Consider the following 11,173-nt stretch of genomic DNA (forward strand, 5'->3'; position numbering starts at 1 on the left):
TCTTCAACTTACCAGAATATATTCAGTTGTATGTACATAAGGATACCAAATAGAAAAACTCTTAAATATTTGGTGAATTTTCTTAGGTGAACCTTAATATATTAAAATCATTTTTATTTTAGTCATTTCAACCATCAAATTTGAAAATGAAAAAATTGACTTTGATCGATTGTTTCTTACACAAAAAGTAGATTGATTTAATTAATTTCAATTTGTTGAAGTATTTATGTACATATATGAAACTTTTTGTATAAATCCTATAAGGCGTAAAAAAAATTCATACGTAGCAATCATAATCAATCCCGACAAAAAAAGAATAGGTCAATTGAGAGGATCTTTGGCGCTTTGCTGAAGGGTCGAATCGAAGTAGATAGATAGGGAATGAATGTATCAAATTATTAATCTCATTTCATATCGATTACCATCTTGCCACTCGATTCAATAATAAAGCAATCCTCAAACTGTAATACTATGTTACTTACGGTTTAGTAACATATTTAGGACATATCTCTGTTAATGTTGATAACGTTAAACTTTTAGGAGGGGGTTGCTAATTCAAACAACTCTTAATGGATTATTCCTTTAAGAGTAATTTTTATTTGTTATTTATACTGATTTGAAATTTGCAAATTGAACCAAATTCGTAAATACATATGTACATTTGTATAAAAATAAGTGATATACATAACCAAAGAAATAAATTTATAGAAATTTCAATCATTTTCGGAAGTGTATTTAAAATATTTTTAAGTATCAAATATAATGCTACATCAACACAAGCTTATCTTACTTTTCCATAAAATCCATCTGAATCATACACATATGTATTTATCAGACCCGTATATATTTAGAAGTTACAGAAAAATAATAACTCTTCATATTATCTTATTAATTTTATCTACAGACGAGAATGCATATATTCATCAAATGACTTTTTGCGCATTTATACATATGAACTAATCAAAAGATAAAAACAATTTATATGCTGTTGTTATAAGTAATTATTGTTATTAAAATTGAGAAACTTCAAATATTTTGTAAGTATCTTACGACCGGGTTATCTGACCGTTTGACCGGCGTCCTCGGGCCGATTCAATTATAGAAAACGTACTCGCATTTCTGAAACACGATACATAATTGTTTTCTGATATTGATCACAGTAGGTATAGTTATCAAAATGCGACAACGATGATAATAAATCATATTTAACATACGCGATGGCGACACAATGAGTGCGGTGAAACACAAAAAAGTGCATATAAATAACGGTCGCGTCTTCTGAAAATATATCGCATAGTTTACAAAGGAGTCCTGAATAGCGTGTTTATATTTACAGTGAACACATGTCATTTTAACGACACTAGTATCTTTTTTTATGATCCTGTTAAACGCTTTGAAAATTTGAAGTATTTGAAAACGTTAATATAGAGCTACAGAGCTGTAACTAGTTAACTTTATATTACGTATTGTGTTGAACCATTTATTGTCGCTTTTCAGAGCTATGTACGATGAAGTTAGTAAATCTGAATGGTCCACATTACTGTTCTTCTTAACAGGTTCGTCTTGGGAATGAGGTACTGCAGTACACCAACCAAATTGGTTTACATGAACCGACACTGCTCCTTACCTACTGATCAGAATTCTCTTCTTAAGATTTTATCTTAAAATTTTAATTTAAAATCTTCATGCGAATATTTACATACCTGGACAAAATACACCTAGCAAAAATGATTCAGTGACTGCAACAAAATAATTTGTACCTGCAATAAAAATCGATGCCTCACGGGTGCTATTTATGAAGGTTTCTGGACAGTGGGTTTCTGGAAATTTTAAAATTTGCACTTTTTGAAAAATAGCCGAAAATCCAATTCATCACTAATATGGTTTTTTTAAAAAGACACTGCAACATCGTAAATTCCACAAATTGTTGCAAAACTATCGAGGTTAGTTTGATCATTTCAAAATAATTTAATCTTATTTGAGTTTTACATATTTTTAGTGTGTAAAATTATTTCAAAGAAGTATCTTTGAAATAATTTTACTGATTTTTGGCTCCAATGCAGTGACGTCTCGAGACTAAATGCCATACAAACGAAAAAAAATCATAATTATTATATTAAGGATATATATTTTTGAATATAATACATATTGTATTATATTTAAATTAAATTTTCTTTGGGTAAAAAATCATTGTTTTGAGAAAATCAATTTTTTTGAAAATTCATTCAAATTCAAAATATCCCATTATTGACTTACCGTTTTCTGCCAGTATACCGACGATATTATGTGTTTTAATTGAAATAATTAGAATGCACTCATCCGAGAATGGCAAATTATTTGTAATATAAAATATAAACGGAAGATAATACATAATTTCAATTATTTTTGATATTTTTTAATTTTTTTGTTTGCCGCCCCTCAAAACGTGCCGCTCTAAGGCGTTGCCTTACTTGCCTATGCGGGTAAGCTAACCAGATATCCCTGTCACTGTCACTGATCTTGACTTTAAGACAAAATGGGTGTTGAATTTTATTTTAATAGATACAAAATTTACAGCTTAAAACTACCCTGACGTCACACGGCGCTTCTCTTATTTAGTGCAATATAAAGGCAAAAATAATCTAATTTCTTAGAATATTTTTTTTTTTTTTTGTTAATAAAATATAAAAATGCAAATTACACTGTTCGACACGAAAAATGGTTCAGAGACGAGATATGACTTATCTTATAGATCTATGCCCAGTGAACACGAATCTGGTAATAAAAAATGTTGATTGACTCGAGATTCGGAGATATATGCGATTTTTAAATCGCGCGATTTTTCTATATCTTCGTGTTGTTCGGTTGACGTCTCAAAATCTGTCAATTTCCTGTTCAAAATGAATATTGGAATCTATAGTCGGGTATTTTATCTTTCATTTATAGAACTTTTCAGCTTTCAAATCTCTCTAAGTAGTTGTCCAGTTCAAATCAAAAGTCAAAAGTATATATTTTCACTTGGGATTTTTTCCCACTGTTAATACTATTTTATATTGAGTATTTTATATTGAAATAGTAGAAAGATGTTTATTGAGATAGTATTCTGGCCACACTATTTTTTGTTTTCGTTTAAAAGGGTTCATTGGAAGTGTGCTGAATTTTAAATCGGTAAAATTTTGAGCCAAAAGCTCGTTCTAGTATTTACTCGTATTTACACGAATCTGGATTGAATTAATAGGGATAATATATTAAATTGTCTTTATATGAGAATTAAATAAAATTCCACTTAGAAAAATCATATTTCGACTATTCTTGTGGATCAATAACAAAAATTCGTTTATTTTATCGAGGAAAGCCAGTTATCAATAGAATATGTACATATATATACAGCAACAACAGCATTGCTACTGAATTTAATGTCTAGACTCTTTATAAAAGAGAAATACAGATTTTTTATAAAAGAGACGTTTTATAAAAGAGAAATATAGAAATAGATTGAATGCAGCTCCATACTTAAGAGAATATCTCGCATCATTTGAATCGAATTTTAAAAAACGTTCCTCGAAACAAGCACAAAAACTCATCAAATTTATTTTGTAAGGAGATTTACTTAATAAAAGGAAAATATATTATATGTACTTTGTAATTTTGAGTTTTTATGAAAATAGTAGATAAATATACATTATAATAACTTTTCTTCCACAAAATTTCTTAACCAAAACAAATCTATTGCGTATTTACATTCCATACCATGCAAATACTATATAATTATAGTTGCGATAACAAATTTCATGAAATACAATCATTTTTATATAGTGGTACAATTTAGCGTAATTTATTACCAAGTGCTACGCGAGTCAAAAAAGTTGGGCGCCGCTGGTCTAGAGTCAAGCTGTCGCAAAATCAGATATTTTTCGATGGAACAGCTTTAAAAACACTTTTCGTAAGTATGTGTAGCTATTTATTAAATAGATTAAAATTTTGTCTTAAATTACTATCGCAAGACTATAGAGGAAGTATTTTCCAAAGATGTTTTCATTAATCAATAACAAAAGATAGAGGTTCGAAGGCGATTAGATACCGCTGTAGTTCTAATTAAATACTAGTTCACTAACTAGTAGATCAATTAACTCAATCACTTTATATTTTCCTTTTCATAATAGTTCAGTTCCGTGATTTTGGTTGGAAGCCAGTCGCGAATGTAGCGACGGGCTTCACGTCAGCTTTCGTCTGATATTTAAAAATGATAAACGAGTCGTCTGACAATCGCTGGTTGTAGCACATGTCGTCGGAAGTCTTCCCCGCGGATAGATCTTTCGGACGCTCGAGTAGACACTAAACGCTGGGCATTCCTGAAAGATGACACCTCGGGAATGTGGCACGCTATAACATATATGAAAGCAAATAAATTATTATGTTATTAATGATTTGACAACTCATAAATTTACAAACATGTTATTATCGATGGTTCGCAAGATAATTCGCTAAGAAAGCAGATAAAATTTTAGCAAGAAAACAAATTGACTTTGTAGATAATATTAAAACATGTGTTCCGCATCTGTGTGCTAATTAGGGATAGCTCACTTACATACATATACATATATACAAATATACCAGGAAGGCTTAACAGGTAAACCCCAAATACGCCTTCCTGGTCCACATAATTATTACATAGATACATGTAAATCTAAACAATATCTGACATCTATAGTCAGATATTACAAACATCGTATTAATACGATAAATAACGATGAATAACTTTCATGTAAAAATACGAATTTTATATTCGATTAACAACCACAAAGACATCTATGGTGAGCAATATGGCGAAACCTAAGATATAACAATAACTAAAGGTTCGCAACAAAAAATTGGGAAGGAAACGCCAATTTTACAGGAATCATTTCAATGAAAATCAGAAAAATTGGCAAATTCTGATAAGAAACGATCGACAGCGAGACTTAGCGGGAATCGAACTCAAGTACGAAATAATTCAACATTCGCCACTAGACCACGCTGCTGGTTAAGTATAGTAAAGTATAAAGTTACGTATAGTAAAGGTAGATAATAAGTCTCAAGCAATTCCTTTAGAAAACGAATTGAATATGCAAAAGTAGAACGAATTTGGATTTGAGCCGAGGTTACTATCATATGTATGTACATATATAAAGTGGAATATGTATATAATTTAATAACTTCTGAGTTCTCTGAACTTCACTTCCGGAACTCGTTTACTTCCTGTTGAAATCAGTTGAGCAATAATTTCATCAGTGTTTCTACGTCAGGATCAAAGGATCGAGTATGAATACACAGCGGAATATAAATGATAATTATTTGACGTGTTGGTTCTCAACGAATAAGTTGTTTGGCCGTTGCAGCCAAGAACAATAAACAAACAAACACTAACAAATTTCAAGCGTTGTTTCGTTGCGACAATGGAGTCTCTGTCGGCGAGAATCAGCTGCAGAAGGAGACCATTGTTTCTGGATGTCTCAGCAGGCTTCCCGACATCAAAGGGTTATTTTTCCGAGTGAACTGGATCCAATGGTGCGTTAAATAATGCGAGCGAACTTATCCTCCTCGACGCCATTGCGAATTCATCTCACCGAATGTTTTATTCGTAAAATAAATAAACGTTTACGTAATAACGCTGGAGACATCATTCGGTGATTCTGAATCGTAACGATTTTGTCGACGACAATAAATCAGTTCAAACAGATGAAAGACGTGTAAAATGTGAAATATTCTGATACAAACGATTCGTTGTGACATATTTCGCCGTAAACATGACGTGAACATATCGTTTGCCGATGCTTTAAAAAATGTTCGTTTGTAAAAAAATAGAATAATACCGTTTTCCCTGCTGGTTTGGGGGAACTAAAAATAAATGCGGTGTCAACAAGTTCAGTAAATATAATTTATTTTCATAAAAATCATTCTATGAATTATTGTTAATACGAAAATTGCAAAATATGTACATTCTCTGCTTAAATAAAAATTCAGGATCCTATGATTCCCAAAATCAATTTGAAATGTGATTTTTATTTCGTAATCGGTTAGTTTTTGCAATTAAATCAATGCTCCCATATACGCACTTTAATGTACCTCATTTTTTATCACAAACTTTTTATTATATTTTATATGTTATTGTACATACATATGTATGTATGTAAATATGTACATATATATGTATGTATGTAAATATGTACATACATACATTCATACGTAAATCCCTCATACACACTCGTATGTAATTCTACGAGTGTTTTTTATGTATTTATGTACTCTACTTGCTCATATAAATAATATTAAAATTTAAAATTGTAATATATTTTTATGATGTAAGTTTTTCAGAATTTTACATATATTTCCCGGAAATTTTCAATTGAAAGTGACATCTATTGACTTTTTAAAATAAGAATATGCGTTGTCTTTAATACGTACTTATCATTATGTTGTGTATACCTATCAAGCTGTGAATCGTTAAAAAATACACAACTCTGGCTCGCCACAATTCGCCAGAACAAATAGCAATGCCTGTTGGATGGAATTGTCTATCAAGATCGTATCAATCTTGTGGTGATACCAACCAAAAAATAATACTGGCCATTCGTCGAAATAAAATTTACCTTTTAACATTAATACTGACCGTTTAATATAAATACTGACCGTTTATTATTTATACTGACCACTTGAATACTGAAGAATATTGGCCATTTAATATAAATACTGAACTTTCATATTTAAAATATTGACAAAAATGCATTAAAATACGCACCAGTAAAATTCAAGCCTATCTAGATTATAATTATTTTTCGTATAAAGTTAATTTTGAATTTCTTTTATTAAGTTCGACATCCTAATTTCGTTCGTCTTAAGGTCTGTTCATACCTATCCAGCACGACCCGTATCCTGCAGGTGTCCTGCAAGCAGTGCCGGCCTTACACCCAATGGCGCCCTCGAGAAATTTTTTCTAAACGCCCTTAGAAAAAAATTTTGCATTTAGCGCTATAATCTAAAATTTTGTATGGCTTTTGGCGCTCTAATTTTAAATTTTAGAGCGCCTTTGGCGCATCGTGTGGCGCCCTAACTTATTTGGCGCCCTCGGGCATCGCCCGACCCAGCCCCCCCCCCCAAAACCGGCACTGCCTGCAAGTGCGGATAGTATTCTTTGGTACATTATATGGACGTATTCATACTTCATTCGCGCATGCGCATTTACGCATTCATGCGCGTTCATATAGAATGTACTAAAGAGTACTGTCCGTACTTGCAGGATACTTGCAGGGTTCGAGTCGTGCTGAATAGGTCTGAACAGACCTTTAGTGTCCAGTTGTTAATAGTAAAGCCCGGACCCTGAGGGGGCCGTTTATTGTTCAAATGTTGTAAATGCATTGTTAAAGGTTTGCCGAACCTTTTTTACAAAGCATTTACAACAATTAAACAATAAACGGCACGCTTCCGGTCCTACCTCTAGTTAATAGCTTCCAATGAGCCCAAAAACTGGTTTCACAGGCGCTCTAAAAACAATATTTTGACATATGAATATTATGTCGCGTTATTATTTTGTCGGGGACGTTGTGTCGTACGCCATTTTGTCTGTAAACATTTTTTCGACTGTAAATGCATATATGATTAGCTTTCATGTTTACATTTTTACAACGGTCAATAAATGGCTGTAAAAAACCCTGCGATGGCCAACAACTGTCTCCGTGGGCGAAATTACATGACAGTTCTCAGCTGGCTTTGTGTTTTCAGGTTTTGTTCTTGAAAACACACCACTATTACATTTTAAATACGACATTTTAAAACTTTCCTTCCACAAATGTATGGTTTTCTTAATCATTTATCATCAAAAAATTCATTGAACCATTTGCATTTAGATATGCAACTCATCTTACCATAGCCTAAACAATATGACATCATTGATACATGTTTTCTTTGTTGTTTATCGATTGATTAAAATATTTTGAGTCGTTTAATAAAAGCAAGGTTCTAAAGTTATTATAAATAAAGTTATTTTTTCCAAATTGTGCAATTATAGTGATCAAAACATCAGCATACATCATTATTCACAGCTCTTAGTGATACAATATTCAATTCATTTATTTTATAAGTAACGCGCAATTTTATTTCGTAGGTATATTGTTTATTTTATACAATGTCAGCCCATCTGATCGACACGATTACCTCTAATTTAGAAGACTGTTCGTTTACAAAAGATCCTGATGACGACCCAACCGATTCCAATGCAAAACATTACGATGGGCCTTCTTTAATTGATGTTCCAATTGAAGTATTATCTTTTATTACAATACCTATATTTTATTTTGTTCTCGAGTTTTGTTTCTAAATGTTTATTAATTTTTAGATATTCTTCAAAATATGCAGCTTTTTAGATTTGGACTTCGTAAGTTCCACCCTAGGTTCTGTTTGCAAGCGATTTCAAAATATCCTCGAAGATGAAAACCTCTGGCGATATTGGTTGTGCAAAAGGATGCGGGGTAAAAAATATCCCGTATTCGATGACTGCATTGAAAACGTCGATTGGCGCAACGAATGTGTCAACGTTGATAAAATCAACAGTGTGTGGACAAATGTTAATTCGAAAGCTTACCATTTCGTATCTAAATCTGCTCACGTAGCTTCTGTAGATTGTTTACTCATCAAAAATGTACGTACAGTTTAAATGGTAAATAAATGGCTATGTCGAAATATCGGCACTAAAGGATATTTCATTATTTGTAGAATGGTGCTATTTGCATATCGGGAAGTCGCGATAGATCAATGATGGTGTGGGATTTGAAAGGATTGGTCGGCAAGTCACAGAATGAAAGCACCGAAGTTGTGGACAATGTGAAGCCAATAACGGAATTGCTCAACGCTCACGGTGGTTGGATATGGGATTTGTCTACTCCTTCGTCGAATTCAGATATAGTTTATTCAGCGTCTTGGGACAACATGGTCAAAGTTTGGGATATGACGACATGTTCATGTATACATACATTCAAGTATGCTATCAATAAGTATAATGTAACATAATTTTTAAGCTTGATTTGGTATTAAAACTTGATTTTTGTCATTTAGATGTTCAATATCGGTGCTGTGCTTGGCGTGTGTCGATGAAAATGTAGCCGTTGTTGGATTATTTTCACCGAAAATAGCCATTTTGGATAAAAGAACGGGAGAAAATCCAGTCTCGTTTCATAAAATTCACAGACGTTCCGTGCTCGATTTGATAGTAAAATCGCCTGGAAGTCATACTATATTCACCGGATCTGAAGATTGCACTTTGACCAATTTCGATATGCGTATGGGTGATGTGGTTCAAAAGAATACTCTAAAAGCTAACGAGAAGCAAGTCTACCCCCTAACATTAGCTGGGAACGATGACTCATTTCCTCGTGTGCTGTTCGCTGGCGACACCCTCGGCTATCTCCACCTGTCGGATATGAATGATTTGAGTAACGTAGTGTCGAATCCATTATGGTCGTCTAACGACAAGACTCACAAAATTACAGGTTTGTCTGTGGGGGCTGGTGCTCTATTTACATGCTCCCATAGCGGCAATGTGGACATTATGAATCCTTCCGATCCACCCAATCGAATTGCTAATATTCAATGCGCTTCCAAAGAATTGACTGCAGTAAGTTGAATGATACTATGAAATTATGGAGTTTTATTCGATTTTTATTCAAAAATATTTTATTGTTTCAGTTAAACTATGAAAATGACGTTTTGGCTGTGAGTGGTGATTCTTCGACTGTTGAGTTTTGGATACCACATTCCGCTGTCCTCTAAATAAGTGCTCTTTAAAAATTTAACTCATTGCCTTTATTAACATGAAATGATATAACAAATCTTTGTAGAAAACAAAAAAAAAAAAAAATTTTGATTGTGGATTGTTTTTTTAAAAAAAATTTGTATGTAATCTTTTTATTTAAAATATGACAGCACGTTTTTTGTGAATCTAACTCGCTTTTACTAAAATAATCTTTGTAATTTTGATCTGATTTATTTATTAATTAGTATTATATTTGAAATGCGACTTCTTGTAGCCAGTTTACAATTTAAAAATTGGTTCAAGATTTGAAATATGACAGTAGAATATTTTATGTGAACAAGAAAAGTCTTATGACTCCTAACGAAGTTGACTAAATTTTTCTTTGTAGTCTGCATATGTTAGAGCCAGTGTTTGACTTGAATAATTTGGTTAGTCCTTCTATGAGTGAAATTTCATCTCTTCTAGGGCTGCCGAATCAGTTGTAGTGTTTTTGTGGTTTTTTTTCTTCGGATTCCTTTCTTTATCTCCATTTTAAATACTCATTTATTTGTGTGCATATTTTTTAAGTAACGAATATTTTATAATTCTGCAACGGGAAGAAACCATTAACGCAGAATGTTACTGATTTCGGGATTAGAAAATTAACTTATTTATCAGGTTGATAAATAAGACTATCTTTGATTAATATATTCCAAAAAAATATCAAAAGAAGTGTGTCGTGTTGTGACCAATGCAATTGATAACTTCTTTGGTTTTATACTGAAATTCCAGATCACTCAAATCGCTTAACACTTATCAATGTTTTCTTTATTGACATTTTCAGTCTTATAAATTTAAATTTCTATAATATCATTAGGTTCGTAAAAATCTAATGAATCTTTTTTTTATATCTAGATTTTTTTTCTCCAATGAATTTCATTGGCTGTCCTGTGGAAAAGATTGAATTATTTGAGTTTTATTTTTTAATTGACTTATAACAAAGCCCACTACTTTTTTTATTTTGTTCACATCAAATATAGGTTTGTGTGTTTGTAGACTGGCTATTTATTGAGAATAAGTTTTATTTTTATTTCATTCCCATTTAAGTTTCCATTCCTTAAATTATTACCTATTGGAATGTTATTTTATATCCCAGTGTATGTTAACTGTTAACCAATATTACAAGTTTATACTAATCTACATACACATGAAGACACACATACTTATGTATATGTAATAAATAATTTATAATAAAGACTGACTCACCTTCTCAATTCAAATTTTATTAAACCAGTATTATATGTTTATTTCATGAAATTAAAAATAAACAAAAGAAAAGAAGGTTTACTGTATTGCTTGAAGCTTTAACAATATTTGTATTTATAAATTTTTTTACCAATTTATTTATGTTATTTAAATAAATTAAATAAC

The 11,173-nt window shown here is 31.7% G+C and overlaps 1 protein-coding gene across 2 annotated transcripts; it reads left to right on the forward strand.

Moving 5' to 3' along the window:
- The first annotated feature begins 7,659 nt into the window (after positions 1–7,659).
- LOC143910981 (F-box/WD repeat-containing protein 9-like) lies at positions 7,660–11,056 on the forward strand. Of its 2 annotated transcripts, none has more exons than XM_077429647.1 (6): positions 7,660–7,737; positions 8,120–8,275; positions 8,351–8,653; positions 8,728–8,990; positions 9,067–9,625; positions 9,697–11,056. In XM_077429647.1, exons 2-6 carry the CDS (start codon positions 8,141–8,143, stop codon positions 9,778–9,780), a joined length of 1,344 nt encoding a protein of 447 aa, XP_077285773.1. In that variant the 5' UTR covers positions 7,660–7,737; positions 8,120–8,140; the 3' UTR covers positions 9,781–11,056. The 2 variants fall into 2 exon arrangements, with proteins under 2 accessions (XP_077285773.1, XP_077285772.1); XM_077429646.1 differs by having other exon boundaries at positions 7,670–7,806.
- The last annotated feature ends 117 nt before the right edge of the window (positions 11,057–11,173 follow it).

This window comes from Arctopsyche grandis, chromosome 4, assembly GCF_051622035.1.
Source record: "Arctopsyche grandis isolate Sample6627 chromosome 4, ASM5162203v2, whole genome shotgun sequence".
Classification (NCBI taxonomy): domain Eukaryota; kingdom Metazoa; phylum Arthropoda; class Insecta; order Trichoptera; family Hydropsychidae; genus Arctopsyche; species Arctopsyche grandis.

Excerpts from the sequence above, each read along its gene's own strand:
- LOC143910981 (XM_077429647.1), top strand. The coding sequence starts at position 8,141 with ATGTCAGCCCATCTGATCGACACGATTACCTCTAATTTAGAAGACTGT. Across the intron at positions 8,276-8,350 it reads TAATTGATGTTCCAATTGAA|ATATTCTTCAAAATATGCAG; the intron begins GTATTATCTTTT and ends ATTAATTTTTAG. Across the intron at positions 9,626-9,696 it reads CTTCCAAAGAATTGACTGCA|TTAAACTATGAAAATGACGT; the intron begins GTAAGTTGAATG and ends TTATTGTTTCAG.